Raw genomic sequence first — 19,060 nt, 5'->3', positions numbered from 1 at the left:
ATTGTAAACGCGCTTCGTCGATTAACTATTCTTAATGCTTCCGGTCACGACCTAAGAGCCAACTTACGGAGTCTTAAAACCTTTTTATAAGACGCCTTAATCTTTTTTTTTTAATTTTATAATGCGTAATGTTGCACTGACGTTTCGGCAATACGTTTTTATAACGAAGCTCGAGAAAACGTTTGTTTTCCTTATTACCTCTAGCAGTCAGGGATGCTATATTCAAATGAAGTTTTTGCTGTAAAATTCTTCGTCATTAGAAGTTTCAGCCGGCCCTGGCGATGAACATTTTAGTTGAAATGGGGGAAATGTACAAAAAATTATCACTTATGGTCGTCAACCGATCTTCGTTTGACCCCGGGAGGGCTTAATTCACAAATTTTTTCGTTCATCAGTAGTTTCTTCTACTGGTGGACCACATTTGCTGATAGTTCAACATTACAAATCAGTTGAATCTCATTTTCTTACGAATAGCTATAGCATAAGATTGTTTTTACGGAGCCCAGTTATGTTTGTCATCAAAGAAAAGAAAGCAGAGATTTCATAGGTCAGTTTACAAGACTCCCATGTTCAATAAATGTGCAGAAACTTACTAGCCCGCCTAATTTCATTTTTCTTACAACAGAAAGAGGAAAAAGAGATGGAGCTGTTGAACAAGACGCTTTTCGACAAAGGCCAAGTGGACATGTTCAACCCTGACCTCCCCCTGTGCGAGCAGGTAGAGCTGTTGCCCTACGACCAGCGTTGGGAGTTTCCAAAGGATCGTCTCAAACTCGGTACGCAGACGCATCTGTAAATGAATCTCCATAACCTTTTGGGGTATGAGCAGAAAGTCGTGGGTTAGAACCGTAAGAGCCCTTGGTCGCCCAAAAATAAGTAGCGTTAATAATTAGAAGAAAGTCAATCTCTCCCTAAAGGAGAAGTACTGATAGCCACATCAGTGAATCGGACAACTATACATAATGCATTACCAATGGTTCTATTAGCTCTGTATATGATAATAAATGATCTTTTAATAATCAAGTTACTAAACGTCATGTTACACGTGCACAGATAAACACGAGCATATCTCTTTCTATGGCCGAGAACACTCACTCCAGCGACAAGGCTGGCGTGATAAACCGTGTGAAAAGAAGTGCACAAGTGTATCGCGTTTATACCACTCGCTTTCAACGTGTCTCCAAAACTTACAACATGACGTCCAACACTAGGCTCAAGGAGACAACGTGCACGAAATGACCAGCTGTCTCGTGTGTGCAGAGGCCAGCCGCTCAGCTAGTCATTGCGCTAATTATTCTAATTATTCACACGAGACGGTGCGCGGACCACTTTTTCGTTTGGCCGCAACGTACGTTGCCTCGCTGCCACCACCATAGCGTTCTAGCCACCATTTGCGGCGGCTTACAGTCGTGAGCTTCGGGTCAACCAAATGGACTAATGTTTCCAAACAGGTGTCCCGATGTAACCACCGTTACACTGAAGGCGTTCATAAAAGTGAATATGTCTGTTATGGCACACCGTACGTGTCAAGGTCACAGCCATATTGCTTGCCTGTGAAGGGCTGCCTTCGTCAACTGAGCAGTGCAACTTAGTTTCGGGACTTGAGCATGTTCTCCGATGCTTTCAATGTGCTTCCTTAATTGAATGTTCATATATTTAGCTTCGTACCTTGCATCATGACATGCCTGATGGGGAAATTCCTGATCGACGTCCGATGAAATTAATTTGTTTTTGTTGTCCTCGTGAGAACAAACGGCGCGTGTAATATATTTATCAAATGGGGGTATGTAGGGCAGCAGCATTTTAATTGGATTAAAAAAATGTGTACTGAATACATTTAAAGTGAAATTAATTAGTAGTTAAACCCATAAACTTATTACCCGATTGTTTTCTGGATAGAAAAAAAATTGACGCAGCTTCAAGGGGCTCTGCAACACTTCTTCAAGTAGCCATGGAATGTGTTCACCAAAAGAGCTTGTTGCCTCACGAATTCATAGCCTCAAATATTTAAAATTCATTCAGTACGGGTGGACTTAGAAATATATGTCGCACGCCGCAATTACTTTCTTTTCTCGTCCCGACGAAAGCACTAAAAGCTAAGTGGGGAGGGACGGGGAAAGAGGGTAGGCCACGCATGCCTCGTGACCTTCAACATTTCTCTCTCTCTTTTTTTTCTTTGAATGTGCGGCTTTTCAGTGTGATTGCGATCGCTCGCACGGACACCTCACGGCCTGCCGCGGCGGCCCCAGCAACTCCCGATTACTACATGTTCAAATCAGCCAATGGCGGGATATTCGGGCATATGGCGCAATTATTTTTTAGTATATACACTTAGCATCACTTTTCGAGATAAAAGATTTTCAGCTGACTTCGAAAATTTATTGTCAGCTCCAGGCCACACGCGGTGCTATAATATTTGGCATGCATGTTCTCGGTAGCCCTGACTACCACTCGGCAGCGTTCTCTGAATATATGCTCTGAACGTGTTGGAGGGCCTTTTTAATATACCTAATTATCAGCTCATTTCGAGCGCTGACGCATTCTGGTGTCTGCAGGAAGGACCTTGGGACAAGGCGCATTTGGCCGGGTCGTCAAGGCTGAAGCCATTGGTCTCGGTGACCAGGGACAGCCGCTCACAGTTGCTGTGAAGATGCTCAAAGGTAAGCCTTGACATTTTTGTAGGTGCCAATAAGAAACGGATCATTATTGACAAAAATACCCATTGAATAGTGTACGTAAATTGTTTCCTCTTGTTTACCTTCTATTATTGCATTTTTTTTTTTTGTATCCAGAACGAGCCGATATGTCTCAACGCAAGGCATTGATGGCCGAGCTGAAGATACTGATTCATCTTGGTCGGCACCTGAACATCGTGAATATCATTGGAGCAGTGACGAAAAACGTAGCAAAAGGTAAGTCTAAAGGCTGCTTTTGTCTGATTTTTATGCAAGTGTTGTAAGTTCGGGCCGTGTTGTGCTGTTGGCGGAGTTGCACCATAATATATTCAACCTATGCGCCACTACTATGCAGAAGGTGAATTCTAAAAAAAATGCATTCAGCTTGTTTCGGTGCAGTAAGTAAACAACAAAAGTCAGTAAAGCCGCGCCACGAACTAGTACGTTTAAGCTACCCTAATGTGAAAATCGATATATGGCTTGTCAGGGCTTTCGTGAGATAGTTTAGCGACAATTCAGGACGTGAACATGGACGTCTAAGTGTCTCAGTTTAATTGTTTCAATGAATTCCTTCGTCGCAGGTGAATTGATGGTGATCGTGGAGTACTGCAAGTTTGGCAACCTGAGGCATTATCTTCTTAGACACCGGGCGCGCTTCGTCAACCAGCTGAACCCGTTGACGGGAAAGCTGGATCCGGACATGTGCCACAGCCCCACGTCACCAGCCTCGACGTCACCTGGTTTTCGATTCGCCATTTCGAACCCCGTTTACTGGTGAGTCGCATATGTGAGATATGGGCTGAAGAAGGATCGTCGATCGCATATGACTGCGATCATGATCACTCATATATTTATTAGTGACACTAATACCGCATACCGCATAACCCTATTTGCTAGCTTCTAGACCACCACGTCTAGCACCTGAGAATTGTCAAAAAACTCCGATAAAGTAAAATCATATAAAACAGATAGTATGGCTCAAGCTAAGTGTATGATATAATGGGCTTTCATTTCATTTTCATTTTATTTCATTTTCATTTCATTTCACTTTATTTTCAATTCCAAAATGATAGATCAAAAAACTGTTTGGACCCATAGCCAAAGGCTAGAATAGGGTCCAATGATGCGATACAAAATGGCACAGTATTCAAACGATAGCACAAGGCAACAATAGCACATGTAGCAAAACAATAGAACAAGACATTGAACCAGGTTACAAGGTGCTAAACATTGCGGATATAGTAAAGAAGGTTAGGCATTGTACAGACATATATATTCAGATACTCGAACTTGGGTAAGATAACAGAAATATGTAATTTAGCAAAAACATGGTACTTTTTTCTCGAATCAACAAATTTCTGGAAAATTATAAAATTTTATATTCGCAACAGCATGGTTTCTCAGGATATTCTACTTCCACTGCAGTTCAAACATTGACACAAAATGTCAGCACAGCTTTAAATAGCCATAAACTAGTTTCTATTGTATTTCTTGACCTACGGAAGCCATTCGACACTGTCGACCACAGCATCCTTAAAAAAAATTTAAATAACTATGGCTTTAGAAACAAAAGCTTTGAATACTTTTCCAGCTACTTCACTCATCGTAGTCAAATTGTTTCTCTAGGTGGCTTCTTCGCAAAAACCGATAAGCACAGGGGTCCCGCAGGGATCTGTCCTGGGCCCTTTGTTCTTTATATTATATGTAAATGACCTACCACTGGTCATTAATTCTGCAGAGCTACTATTGTACGTGAATGATGCAGCTTTAATTGTTACGGGTAAAATATGCAAGAAATTGAAACAAAAACAAATGCTGAACTAGCAAATATATCACATTGGTTCAAGGCAAATAAACTTAACGTCAACGCGAAAAAAACAAAGTACATGATAATCCATTCCCGACATATGCCAATAAATCTAGACAGCATTCAAATAAAGATAAATAATTATGCACTCGAACGCATCAATTCAATGAAATCCCTAGGTGTAGTTATCCACAACCATTTTCACTGGCAACCCAATATAAAATCAGTGTGCTCGAGGTTATCTTCGGGCTGTAATGCATTGTTGCAAGCGAGAAATTATTTCGACCTTGCAATATTACGGATCTTGCACTTTTCTCTCATCCACTGTCATCTGTCCTACTGCATTGATTCATGGGGTTGGACCTACACTACATACCTGGAGCCTTTACGAAAACTACAGAAGTGCTCACTAAGAATAATAACGCACTCAAGCCACGATCATCCCAGCGCACCCCTGTTTAGTAAACTAGAAATTTTACCGATGGACAGTTTGCATCAACAGAGAACAGCCATTGCCATTAATAGTATCATAAGGTATAACCGTCCTGTTCATTCGTCCATTCTTTGCTCCTTATCCCGCCCTATGAGGATTACTGCTGCCGGTAATTTCAACCTTGTTCCCACGAACAACGTCTATGGAGAACGGCGTCTGCAGTTCGTCGGTACCAAAATCTGGAATAGATTGCCCCAGGATATAAAATCGGCTGTTAACTTTCCTCTGAAAATAAAAAAACACTTCCTTGCAAACCTTAATGTGTCTCTGTAACCCCCTTCATAGTAACAAAATCGTTCCATCCTTGTACATAAGTACCACTACGTCCAGTGAAAGTTTACTGCATAGTTGTTATTACTCATTGCCTTTCTCTTGTTTGTGTATAGATGGAGTGGTATAAATTGTAGAAATCAGTACAAGCAGCAATTACATCACAAAAACCAATCGGAAACCCACTGCTGTGGCAACTGATGGATCAAATCTTAACCACGCACTTCTGTCTATGGGGCTTTGGCAACACACGAAACACGAATGCCGAAAAAGTGCACAAAAGGAGTGGAACCGGTGCCAGGGAGTGTCACTTTCAGATCTCTCAGCGTTGCATTACGGCCGCTTTAGGTTAACTTTCTTCATTTTTGCTTATTTTTTATTTATATACTCCTGTCACAGCGCCATACTGACTGGGCACTTTTAATAGTCATGAAGACATTCTAAAGGAGAAAAAGAAAAAAAATTCAACCATTCTTTGTCTCGTAGCTACCGTAACATTTCTTTGAGTCACTTGATAAGCAGAAAAAAAGGGGAAAAAAAGTCATCACATCTGAAATGTTCAGGCGGCAGAGTCGACCAACTATATTATAGAAAACTAACAAATACTAATTCACGAATATTCAAAGACACATCAGATGATACTTATTAGTATCAAATGGCATTGGTGGCCCCGCATTCTTAATGCCACATGAATAAAAGGTTTGAGTGTATGAGGAAAGAAGCAACAAGTAAACTAGCAGAACATAAGTGGACTATACAAAAAAAAGATGACTTGATAATATGATTTTACAATCATTCCGCATAAGCAGAATGATTGTAATAAGAATTATCGAAAGCGATCAGCTATAATGACGTCAAACGCTGGCCAGAATTCGAAATGCACTCATCACTTTGTAACGTCATTGTTATTGGGGTTATACAACTTGAACTGGTGCAGCAATAAACACTTAAGTGTTGTGGACATGTGCACTGGGTTTAAGTTATCATATTGTACTTGCTGTAAGGTAGCTGTACACTGTAGCTGTTCACTCATGTATCACGTATATATGTATAGTAATTTCTATTTCCTTCTTTACCGAGTGTTCGCGTTCTCTATTCAGTTATGTATCTTATTTTGCCAAAACAATTAAAAATGTACTATTTGACAGCATGCTGACAACAAATCATGAATACAAAGGACAGATAGAGGGGGGGTGGAGAAGGTTAGAGGCACAGGCACTGATGAAATAGTTGATGACAGAGTATTATATTGGGAGCTTGTTTCGTCGTGTGGGCTATTCGTATTTTTCATCTTTTCTGTACTGTCACAGTTTAAAATGGTTCTCCTCTCTCACCCTCTTTCCTTCTCTTCCCTGAGCAGTGTTTCAGAATATCAGAATGAATACGTGTCTTTTTCTTCATTGAGGAGGAGGAACAGCATTAATGTGACTCGGCGAAATTCTGACTGATTAGTTTTCTCTTCTGGATGGCGACCAGGAGCCCTTGAGCCCTGGCAGAGTCCTTGGGTTGCCGAATTATATTTGTTGGTCGTCTAGATACGAAATTAACAGTGGAATCTTCTACTGCTCTCTATCTTTGTTTGCTCTGCATGAATGCTAGAGAGGATGAGGAAATAATAGGAGTGAAAGGCAGAGAGGTCAACGAGACGCATTATCGGTCGGCTATCCTACACGGGGAGGAGGGGGGTGGGGATGAGCAAGCCCAAGAGCATATAACAACTAACTTGAGGCGGAATTACTTCAATTGCGTAATGTCGAAGTGAGAGGTGTGTTGATCGTGCTGCCCTCAATGCACTCTTTCAGCCAACAGCGTCTACAGCAGAACACGCCCACGTTGAAGTACGCTGACCTGGCCATGAGCGCCACGCCGACGAGCAACGGGAACGAGTTCAGCTTCTCGGTGTCGGATACCACTGACGGCTTTCCGCAGGAGAGCGGCAACAACACGACGCTCATGAGCGGCTCCTCCCTGCGCGACCATGGAGACATGCGCGACGCAGCACTCACCACTCGCGACCTGCTTTGCTTCGCCTTCCAGTGCGCCCGCGGAATGGAGTACCTCGCCTCGAGAAAGGTAATTGTGCACTGATTTGCCCACGCTAATGCTCGTATACTGTCCAGGCTTTGAATCTTGCAAAAAAAAATACCCCTGCCTCCATGCCCTCTGTTCAGATTGTTAACCACAGAAGCTGAAACGTATCGTTAAGTAGAGACAGTTCATGAGCCCATACGATCGGAGCAGGTCTGTGGCCTGTGACAATAAACTGGAGGCATTTGCATAGAACTTATGGAGTTACAGAAATGAAAAAAAAAACTAACTTTTGTTTGAAAATTCTCCAGAAGGGGTAGCAATCTTGAGCCTCCAACGAGAACAATTTCCAGAAGGCACTCTTTTCTAAAGATTGTTCAAACGGAAGTTTGTTTTTCCATTCCTATAACACCATAGGTTCAATGAGAATCCCTCTACTTTTTTTTTTTTTTGCACTGGTTGGAGAACAACTTCATTTGTGTGGCCTCATGAACTGTCTCTACTTAGTAGTAATGGGAGCCTTACATTTCTACAAGAATCAACGTACAGCAGTTGATTGGACTTGACGTTTGTCCCGTCGTTTCGCCAGAAGCGCCAAGAGGTTTTCAGACATTGAGACGCGTGGTCTATGCAAAGCCCGAGTTATATCTCACCTATAGCATATACACTTCGAAGTGAATTTACTCGATATACTACCATTATTTGCTTGCTTACAGATGTGTGTTAATATGAACGTTTTGTTATCAGGATTGGTATGTATGGGATAGTGCAACAAAGCTACAAATATATAGAACTGAGGAATGCTTGAACTCATTCAACACAGTGCTTTGCTGAATATTGTCTTCTTGTACCCGTGTAGAATATAGCTCTGTTCGCACTTCATAACACATTATAAATCCTTATTAGATGCCTATTACGGGTTGACGAGAATGACTGTTCGCGAAGTGCTTCTCTAACATTGTTTCATTGCCATTTTTTTTCCCATTTGCAGTTGATTCACAGGGACTTGGCGGCAAGAAATGTTCTGCTCGGTGAAGGGAATGTAGTGAAAATTTGCGATTTTGGCCTCGCGAAGGACTGTTACAAGTATTCCAACTACATCAAGAAAGGAGACGTAAGAACCACCTTTCATGAAATGTTGTTTGACAGCATTACATACGCGACAAATTTGCAGTTAGCGAATGTACTGCACCAATTCTAGCTATATGCGTATCGCACCAGCGCACCTACCTCGCACTTAACCACGAAAGAAGCAGTTATTCCTGTGTTATTTGTTGTGTTTTTTTTCTTCTAATCATTCTAATGAGTTCTGCCTGTGGTCCAAACGGGAACTCAATTCATGACGTGGTTATGACATGCCACAGCTCAACTGTGCAGAATAATTATATTGTGCTGTAAGTATGCTTGAGAATATTAAAGACATTATTAATGTATCTGTTCCATGACAATTATTCTCACACTTCGCAAGTTTTGAAGATTTCTAATCCGAAAATGTCGATACAAAAATTAATCCAATTTTTTCGTTAAAGTTGTGCAAAGAGAAGGAACAAGCCTTTGTGCGATAATATGATTTCATAATTTGAAGAAAAGCTTATAAAACATTTAAATGACGTTTCCTTGCAGAAAGATTAGGCGTAGAGCATTTTGATGTTTGCTTAATTAGGGCTGTTTTTTAAATGTGCTTTATGTCACGTTGCTGTCTAACTCACTCTCTATTCTTTTTCTTTCAGGGTCTTCTGCCGGTGAAATGGACCGCTATTGAGTCAATCATGGACCGAGTGTTCACAACAAAAAGCGATGTGTACGTTTCTATACCTTGATTAGATGTCGTTAGTGGTTTATACATTGTCGACGATTGGTATTTCGACTGAAAAGCTGTCGGTTCTGTACTAGAGGGAGCGGGAGCGTAGTCAATAAGCTAAAACTGGTAATTCGCCTCGTAACCCGCAACTTAATGCAACAATTTGTTCATTAAAAGGAATTCAGGCGCACGATATAGCGTATATCCTATCAATCCCCAGGTATGTTCTTACATGGGGAACAATAATCGCGTTTCCATTGCAAGTTTCATTGTGGTGACACAATATAGATTTATGAAAGGCGAAGTAAACAAATAAAAAATAAAACTTTGGAAGCAATAAGAGTCGAACCACTTTTACTATCAATACTATACAATTTTACTTGACACAATTTTCAGGTAGCATAAATCTGCGCAGAAACAATGCTGCATTTTTTTTTTCGTAAAATCACATCTTTCTCACAGTCGTCTGTGCACACTAAGGACCTTACCTCTTGCGGCAGTGAGTAATACTAAAGAAACAGTGGCATGTGACAACCCAATTCTTTTTTCATGAATTTGACTTATTAACTCCTTGACCTTGATCGTGTTGCATGCCTCATTTGCTGTAATGAAGCTTGAGCACTTCCCTGCACTAAAGATGAGACATTCACTCTCGTCCGGCGTGGCTTCGAACTTGGTGCAGCCCTTGCATCTGTTACGGCTTCTCTGAAAGTTCTCTGTCGGTCATACGATGCGCGCCGAGGCATTTGCGTTTCAATAATGTGCGCTCACAAAGACCGGTCAATACAAGCTAGCACCGCATTTTCTCGGTCTTGAAGGCCAATCAGGGATGCTCTCCTTCAGTGCATATTATTTGCCTATGGCTGGCCACGTTCGGCAATAATATTGTCCAACATCAGGATTTCCTGCATATTTTACTTACGAAGAATTCTAGGTCAAGAATCCTTCCCTGATTCGAGCACTCATTATGAGTGCTTTCTTGGTGGCATAGTCCGTCACTTAACGTGATTTTCTTGACAGGTGGTCCTACGGGGTGCTACTCTGGGAAATATTCTCACTCGGAGGCAACCCCTATCCTGGAGTTGCCATCGACGAGTCCTTCTACAAAAGGCTGAAGAACGGCTACCGCATGGAGAAACCGGACTACGCCCCAGACGACGTGTAAGCCATCACGTTTGACTTAAATGACGCAAGACACATATACTACTTGGACAAAAGTGCTTGGAAGTTTGAATGTATGAACGCTACGAGAACAAAAATGCAGGCAATAATGAAATCGTATTATTATTTTCTCTGAGCCTACCTTTCACTACTCAGCATGGAGCATGTCAATTTAACTTTGCTCAGAGCGAGTTCTCTTCTCTGGACAATTCCGTGACACGAAACACTTTTTTTTTCTGCGCAGATATGAAATCATGCAAAGCTGCTGGCAAGGGGAGCCTAAAGAGCGTCCGGATTTCTCGACCTTGGTTACCCGCGTTGGAGACCTCCTTGAGGCTGGAGTGAGAAATGTAAGTTATAATTCCTCTTGTCGCCCAATGAAGGTAGACTTGTTAAGCTTCACTGAACAGAATCGTTTGTCATTCTGCAAGACAAACGTACTTCAAGCGAAGTCGATCTCATAAGCGTCGAGTTTGAGCAAGGAAAACAATTTTCTGCATCAAAATAGAATGACCTTGAGTGTCATTATTTGGAACAATCAGCATGAAATGCTCGTACATCGACTGCATCAGCTCGGCAGCAACGTAAACAAGGTTCTGTGCAGTGAGAAACATTGACAGAAGGAATCGTTCGCCCTGTAACATAATCAATATTGTTGCGATAGTATAAATGCCGTCGGGAGCTAATAATGTGTCGCCCCTTTTTCCTGCAGTACTACATGGCCCTGAACGACCCTTACGCCAATGTGAATCTGCTGTTGAAGAACAACAACGACTACCTCACTATGGGCAACAAGCTAGATCCTGACTACCTGGACATGAAGTCCGACGACGAAAACTACATCAACACGAGCCGAACCGCCGCGCAGCCGAGTTCGGAGCCACACTACGCCAAGATGGCTGCCACCGCCAACGTCGACAACGGTAGCGCCACCTTGGGAGACAGCATGGAGATGACACCCATGATCGGCAGCGCCAAGGACGTTGACACTTCCGCTCGAGGCGTCGCCCAGGGATACATGAATGTCGGCAAGGGACCGACGCTACAACTTCGGCTTCCGCAGGGGAAGCGCCGAGACGTGCCTCCTCCGTTGTTGCCACCTTCGGGTGGATCACTGGGTGACGCGAGGGCATCGGACGACGTAAGCGAAATCTGCGCCACGCCACCGCCCGCGTACAACCTGGTCGTTAGCGTCGACGGTAGCGGGGGCATCGAGGTGTGAGCGGCCACGAAATTGCGTAAGCCTATGAACTTGGTGCGATAGTGGGCTTGGCACTGTCCAAGCTGAGACCTTACACGACAGGCTTCGAGTAATCAAGAGCTTGACCGACAGTCTCACTGTAATGGTGGAGCCTCGCTACACTCCCTGCCTATGGTTAAGCGAACGTTTTTTTCGCGCGACTCTGCTGGTCTTTCTGAGCGAGATTCATAGACTCGTTGCGCTAAGGTACTATACCACGGATTATCGACTCGTGTTTGTTAGTGTACATAGAGTTGTTGTGGAATTGTATTCTTGTCTTCTTCATCCCTGTTGCCTGGGCATGCTTGTGTGCTACAATATCTTACACCCCTAGGCCCTTGAGGAATGTGATCGATGAGTGCATCGCGTGACCGTGCGAAAGAAACCAGAGGAGAAACGATTTGGTCCGTCACTCCAGTCCTCATCAGTCAGAGTCTAGTTTGTTGCGCACGAAGTGATTGTTATGCAGGTGTTCTGACAAGCGGCTCAGTTGGGACCTTTGGTGTACACTACTCAGTGACTCGTACTCTTCTGACAAAGGATCTACGTACGCGTGTGTCAGCACATGTTACGCGTAACTGTGCCATTTACCTCGTTTGTTCCTCGTGTTTGTTAATGAATCTCCTCACCGAGTGTAACTATAGTCTGTGCATCCATTATATGTTGTCTGTTGAATCCTTGTATGTTGAGGGGAGTAACAGTCAAGCCAGCAGCATACGTGGGCATTATTATGCACTGTTCCTCAATACGGCACCTCTAATTATATTGCAGTGGCGCCGACAGGTGTGACCTGATTGCGTGGCATTGGCTACGCTTTTGATGTGCGTGCTACTCGTGGGCTTAATGGCACCTAAAAACTAATCACGCAAAATTACGCATTTGTGCAGTAAAAAGTTCATTGCGCGTGGATGTCTCGTGTTTTTTTTTTTCTTCACGTGAAACTGTCGCCCGAGTTGTATATCCATGCATCTGCAACCTAATATATGTCATTTTTATATAAAAAAGTGACAGCGTTTGGGCACTTATGTTTCTGTTGTATGAATTGTTCTCAAGTTATCTTGTAATAGATCAGGTAACAACGAGTGTGTGAAAAAAAATCTTGCTCTTTTTTATAAAGGAGTAAGTAAGCTGTTGAGCTTCAGAGACAAACATATGGCTGTGCAACCTAAGTCTATTAAGCCATACTCAATCGACCAAGTCATCTCAGGAGCTCTGTGAAACAGAAAACAAAAGAACGATCTGCATTCCAATCCAGTTAATGTGCTTTTGTTGTTATTTCTTGCTTTTTGTTTTGTATCTGCATTTTGATCTGTCTCTTATTCACATTGAGTCCCAGATAACGCAGTTCGTCAAGTGTTTTTAAAGTGTTTCCTTCATTTTTGGTGAAGTGATCGTTACCAGTATCGTGCGCAGGCGCATCACCGTCTTGTAAAGAGCACGACGGGAGCAGTATTCATGGCGAACTTTATTGTTGTATATGTATTGAGACCTTCATGCGCTGTTTTTTTTTCTTGCTCTCAAAGTTGTGTGAATGGAGAAGCATGATGACATATATAGAATGTGCTGTCTGCTCAATCGCATCTTCTCCTTTTCGTTGTGAACTAGTCATTAAGTACTGCAGCGGACTTGAGAAAGCGCTTTTTTATGCTGACAGCACCGACTTACTGAATGTAGAAGGCGGATGCACTATCCGTTAAGAGATTCCCTATGAACAAAGTGTAACTTAATATTAAAATCACATCAATCAGAACTTTGTGGGTCTATGTTTTATTCTCAGTTGAAGAAGCAGACATACGGAAAAACAAGGAACTTCATTAGGTTCCTTAGGAGCCGGTCACTGTCCCTGGCTGGCTGTTGGCTAATCCCATGCATGTTGGAGATGGGAGACTCCCCTCCGCTCTCTCACGGGCCCTCTGGACAACTTTGAACTGGCCTTTCTGTCTGAATTAAAGTTTTATTTAGACAGTCCAATTGTAATGAAGGGGCTAAAGGCAGATGCAACTGCCTGGGTGATCTTTTGAATTGTAACATAACGATAATTGTAACACAACTTGGGTGATCTTTTGAATTGTAACATAACGAAGATGACGACAGGGCATGCGGGTCATACAATATTTGGCTATGTGTATCCATAGCAAGTATTCGATGGAACAACTGATCTTTTGTGAGTATTTCTGGCTTTCAAAAGAATGACCCTTGTGGTCACATCGTTCAAGGATTTCTATGCAAGGTGCACCTCTTCTTTTTTAAAATTATTAAGCTACCATTACAGCTAATTAATAACCTATATTAGAGTTGTCCTAATCCCAGTCCTCGCTGCTGTTGAAGTTCTGCTACCCAGGGCATTGGCTGAGCGTGTGGGTTAAAGTCCAATGTCCTTGCCTGCAATCTGCCGGTTTAGAAAAAATTGGGAGACCCTTAAGCTTCGCCTTTAAGAGTTGAACGCGATAGCGAAATACGGCCCCTAGAGCGTCCTTCGACCGCTAAGTGCATCGTTATTCATATGTTTTGTTACATACATACACGGACACACACACGCAGTAGTAGATTGTACCAGCGCGCCCGCGCGAATGTATGTACAGGTTTTCGATAAAAAGCAAAAGTCGTATGGCCTCCGAGATACACGCTGCGCGCTTACCATCTCGGATGCCATAAAGAGTCTGACAATGCTTCACTAATGTCAGCACATTGTCTAGCGTTTGCTGTTTGCTTGATCAACGCCTCTGGAAAAGCATGATATGATTTCCGCTAGATGGACATAGTTGTCCATTTTTAGAGCTGTTTGAAAGCTCCTGTGCGTTTTTAGCGGCAATGGCTGCACTATCCCGGTCTTTTTCGACGTAGTTTGAGGCCTCCGAAACGTGCCTACAAATCGCCGAATGGGCTCGTTTTCGTCGTGAGACCTGTCAAACAAAATGCGTTAAAGGGGCCCTGAAACACTTTTTCAAGAAACCATGAAATGAATTAACTAGAAGAGCGTATTGCCTGACGAATTGAAGGCCGCAAGAATTTTAAGAATACGTCTAGTGCGAGTGGAGTTACAAAGGTTTGTCGCATGCTGCAATTGCATTCTCTTTTCTCTCGTCCCGACTAAAGCGCTGGAGGCTAAGCAGAGAGGGGTGGCAGGGGCAAAAAAACTACATCACCCGCCCCTCGTGACCTTGAACACTTTTTTCTTCTTTTTTTCTTCAAACGCGCGGCTTTCTCAGGGTGATCGCGCGCGCACGCGTGGACAAGTAGCGGCCTTCCACGGCGATTTCTGTAACGAGCTTTTTCGCTCACGGACGATTTTTCGCTCATAACCAATGGGGCCGACGCCGACGTGGGAAGAGAGAACACCTGTCGGAATTTCTGCGACACGAGCTCTCTTACGCTATCGCTTTAAAATTGACTGGGATGTCTGGTGGCGGCGCTGACGCGTGCTGTCTACAATACGCCCTAAGATATCATCCTTCTTGTAGAAAAGTATCCTCTGGGCGCTAAACAGGCAGATACGGCTGCACATGCACAATTCACACGGAATGAAGCGCTCATCCTTCTATCAAACCTCATCGCGTAATAAAGGGAACGATCTGCAGTGCATCACTGCTCAACCGAAAAGATGACCGTCACTCCGCTGTCAGCTATGCGCTTACGAGAGCGCCTCAAGTGGCCGCGCACGTGTCAGTGATGTGACTGCAGCTTAGGTCGCATTAACCGGCGACCTTATTTGTCATCTTGTTCTCATCTTTGCTCACGTTTTGCTGAAACGCCGTATTTTAGTGACCATTGAAGCTTTCCGAGTTGCAGAAACATGATTCGTAGCGCTTTGGGCTGCCACAAAAACGTACAATAACTCAGGCGAAATGAAGCTCCACCTCTTCTCGAAAGGTTGCCCAAAGAAGAAAAGACGTCGACGTTGGATTCAGCATGGTCGTCGGGTCAAGTAAGAATTTTCTTCGTTGCATTCGCTGGAAGGCGTTCCCGCATGTTAAGAAGGGTAGCGCTTTGTCGGATTAGGCGTATATGTAACAACCTCAAGGCCTCCGAATCGTGACGCGTAATTTCGCCGATCCACTGTCGAAGAGGGGGGGGGGGGGGGGGTTCAAGTTTTTGATACTTGTCTCCATTATTTCTCTTAATCATGGTACGAAGTGTTAAAGAACAGACCGGGAGCCCAGAAAGAACGCAGGAATCTGTAGAAGGCATTCGTGGCCTATACTAAGGTCATTGAAGAAGCGCACAGGTTTCGCTCGCTGCTCAATCATACTTTTCTTCTTTTTTTGTCGTTTTATTTTCAAGATGGCTGAAACAGCTGGATGATTTGATCGTGCCACTTTTTTAGTCGCTGTAGTTTTGACCTGAACACATCGGCGGACCGTTTTTATATATGTATACACTGAGCCAGCACAGATAAAGCTTTCAGATTCCACCGAAAGTGTGCGGCTTTCATTCCGAGTGGATTGCTCAGAGCTGTATTCGATGTGCACAGCCTAACTCAACGGGAGTAAGCACTGTATGGTATACCATTTTTTTCTTCATCCCGGCTATTTTTGAACGTTTCTGATATTCTTTTCTTGCATGCGGCATACATGTGTTCTCGGTGATTCGTTTTCCACTGCCAGCTGCCGCGGCAAAACGTTCCTGTTTCGTGAGAGCTTCAATGCAGGAAAGTAGGGTTAATAGGAAGCTAGTTCAGTAACAAGAACTCTGATGGTCTTCGAAGGGCCTTTGACCAACGCTTGGTAGACACACTAGCTTGAGTAATCAGCCGTGTGAGTTCATTAACAGTGAGGGAATAAAGTGCATCATAGAGTAAGTAGCCTGCCTTTCTAGATATTCTAGGGAAGTGGAGAATTTCTCCTATCCATATCGAAATGCTGAGTAATGACATTGTATGTAGTTGGCGGATCCCTACTAACCATGTCTCAATGTCGACCCAGAGGTCCTCCATGGCCGCGGACAGCTAACGATCGCGCCTTGAAGTGGACCAACTCATTGAGATTGGTAATATTTTCTTTCATGTTTTCCATATCAACTGTGAACAAATTAAAGGTATGGGTTAAGCGAGACAGATTAAAAAAATAAGACATATTTCTTGAGCGAGTCATAGTGAGTCCCAGTTATTTTTCTTTGCCGACCTATGTTCATATCTACTCATTCTCAGCATTACTATTCACCTTACCTGGATTCAAGTTTATAGTCACGTCTGTTCATACATTTCAAGGCAGTATCATTAATACACTATTTAAATACTTGTTCATCAGAGGTATGAATTGCATAAAGGGGTTCATTGAGCCCCCCCCTCTCCTCCCGCAACTCTTCCAGGGAAGTACTTGGTAAATATATCTTATGTTGACATCTATTTCAATAAAAATGCCCTGACTGGTTTGTAACCACTCATAATTCGTATTCAAAGGTACTGTATAAAAAGGTGCCAAGAAAAGTATCGGTTACGTGAGGTACTCGTGCTGAAGGGCATTGACACCATGGTCGAAAAATCTAATTCTACGTTAATAGACTCAGACTCCAATCGAGCCATTAGTCTGAGTATGAATGAGTGCGGACGAGTAATACTTCGGTCCGCTCAGTCAAGCTGTTTGACAACAGCTTTTAGCCGATGGTATCTGCCAGAACCTTTGTATTTCTAGAAATAAAAATATATTCCATTCTATTCTACTTCGGTGAATATAGTCTGAGCGAGTCTGTCGGAAGAAAGTTTTCGTGAGTGACAACGAGTGAGCCTGGAGTGTAAAATATATTTCATGACTGAGTCTGAGTGAGCTCCACAATTTTTGCCGACCTTGGACTCCCGAGTATTGCTTCAAACAGTACAGATCTCATCAGTACAAACACACAGTATACGCAAACTAGAACAAACACCTTTGCGATAGATTTTAGGGTGTAAGCCAGCTTCCCCGTTTTGCTTTCCACTTCAGGTGTCAGCGCAGTTATCTTTTTTTTCGGTGGAACAAGACGACGAGTGACGTGTGTTTTTTTTTTTTTTAGCTGGGGGCCTTCAAATGACACCCGAACACCACCTCGGTGCCAGTAATTAAGGTATGCATTCAGCTCTACTTGACCTTGATTTAGTGGGCAGAACAAATCTACGCGCTCTTTGTGGGAAAAACAGTTTTCTCGCCTCCCCACTGCAATGCAGGCGCTCTTCCTGCCTTCATCTGTCGGGAAATGCAACGTTTTGACTTGTGATAGCAAATTATTTCCTCATCGGAGACTGCTTCCTGACATCACAAGGGAGTGCCCGAGTCGCGAGCGCTTCAGCGGAATAGTTCTATGCTCTGAAATCAACGCAACGCAAGCGGCCACCACCAGCAAAGCCAGTCAATACCACGCTAAAACAAGGTAAACAGGAAAACAGGGCATGTTTCCGGTGGACGCACAGTGTGGCCGGAGTACTTAAAGCACTGGCGAAACTGGCTTTTCTGGCTGCAAAATTCTTGCGGGGAATATTTAGAGTTAGGGCTGTTCCAACACGTGTTCCAGTGCGAGCTGTGAGGTTGGTTATGCTTGTAGAGCTCACCTGCACCATGCACCAATATGCCTTGGATTGGATAAACTTTTATTAGCTCACCTGCACCATGCACCAATATGCCTTATTCTTGTTGCATTCGTCTCGGCAACCATGATATCCGGTGCTAAATAAGGCTGCCCCAAGGTGTCACAGGGCTGCTTTAGAGGTCATCGCTCCATGCTTTGCAATGCGCGCACGCTGATCTCTTGATGGGGGTGGTTTGTACTACATCTTGCGCTTTCACCGCAAGTTGGCGTTGAAGTTACAGAGAGCACGAAGGTCGCTTCGCCCGCTGCAGCGGCCGCGTTTGCGAAGGATGCTGGCTGCTCACACACAAAGAAGTAAAAACTGTGGAAGTTGCTCGTGCTCGCCCATGTACTTTGATTAGGGTGTACGTTAAAGAATCCCAAATCATCAACATTTCTGGAGCCCTCCACTATGCCTTCTTTCATGATCATATCGGGATTTCGGGACGTTAAAGGGATGCTAAAGTCAAGTAACAATTTACGTCAGAGTGAAAGCCCAATGTATGACAACACCTAAAACGACAATATTATCAACAACAGTGCCCTACATACCAAGGACTCTAGGTCAGGCGTTATCTACGACGTCGACACTTCTATCAGCGATATTGATTTTCCCCTTCTCATCAAACCAGTGACGGAAGCTACTATAGTCTTGCAAGCCCGCCGTCTCGGGAACTCACGATGCTTGAAACTAGTTTGCAAGGGTGACAGTCTCCCAACTTAAGTAAGAGTTGGTCATTTTCGACACACAGTACGGCCGTTCGTGCCGAAACCTCTTCAGTGTCGGAAGTGCTGTAAAGACACGTGAGGGCTGTTTGCACAAGTTCTGCTGTGTGCCCCCGATGCTCGGAGTCGCACAACACAGAAGCCTGCCAAGCAGAACATGGCAAATGCGGCAATTGCCAAGGTCCTCACGAGGCGTCATCAAAGCAGTGCCCAAATGTGAAGAAGGAGATGCAAGTGCTGATCGAGGCAGATGGCCAGAGACGGTTCCACCCACAGGGAGGCTGCTGCCAAAGTGCGACGTCGGCGTTCGCGCCATAGGAAA

At 43.7% G+C, this 19,060-nt stretch overlaps 1 protein-coding gene across 3 annotated transcripts in view; it reads left to right on the top strand.

Moving 5' to 3' along the window:
* Positions 1 to 11,830, top strand: part of LOC119170244 (vascular endothelial growth factor receptor 1) — an 89,493-nt gene extending 77,663 nt beyond the window's left edge. For all 3 annotated transcript variants that reach the window (XM_075877780.1, XM_037421354.2, XM_075877776.1), the window contains exons 13-22: positions 626 to 776; positions 2,556 to 2,660; positions 2,793 to 2,912; positions 3,257 to 3,449; positions 7,048 to 7,318; positions 8,265 to 8,387; positions 9,004 to 9,074; positions 10,095 to 10,235; positions 10,480 to 10,585; positions 10,948 to 11,830. In XM_075877780.1, the coding sequence (XP_075733895.1) occupies positions 626 to 776; positions 2,556 to 2,660; positions 2,793 to 2,912; positions 3,257 to 3,449; positions 7,048 to 7,318; positions 8,265 to 8,387; positions 9,004 to 9,074; positions 10,095 to 10,235; positions 10,480 to 10,585; positions 10,948 to 11,457 (1,791 nt within the window). In that variant the 3' untranslated portion in view covers positions 11,458 to 11,830. The remainder of the gene's footprint in view (positions 1 to 625; positions 777 to 2,555; positions 2,661 to 2,792; positions 2,913 to 3,256; positions 3,450 to 7,047; positions 7,319 to 8,264; positions 8,388 to 9,003; positions 9,075 to 10,094; positions 10,236 to 10,479; positions 10,586 to 10,947) is intronic.
* Positions 11,831 to 19,060: the final 7,230 nt, after the last annotated feature.

This window comes from Rhipicephalus microplus, chromosome 2, assembly GCF_043290135.1.
Source record: "Rhipicephalus microplus isolate Deutch F79 chromosome 2, USDA_Rmic, whole genome shotgun sequence".
In the NCBI taxonomy this organism is placed as follows: domain Eukaryota; kingdom Metazoa; phylum Arthropoda; class Arachnida; order Ixodida; family Ixodidae; genus Rhipicephalus; species Rhipicephalus microplus.
Note: the sequence above shows the minus strand (reverse complement) of the source record. Positions and strands in the feature narration are given on the sequence as shown.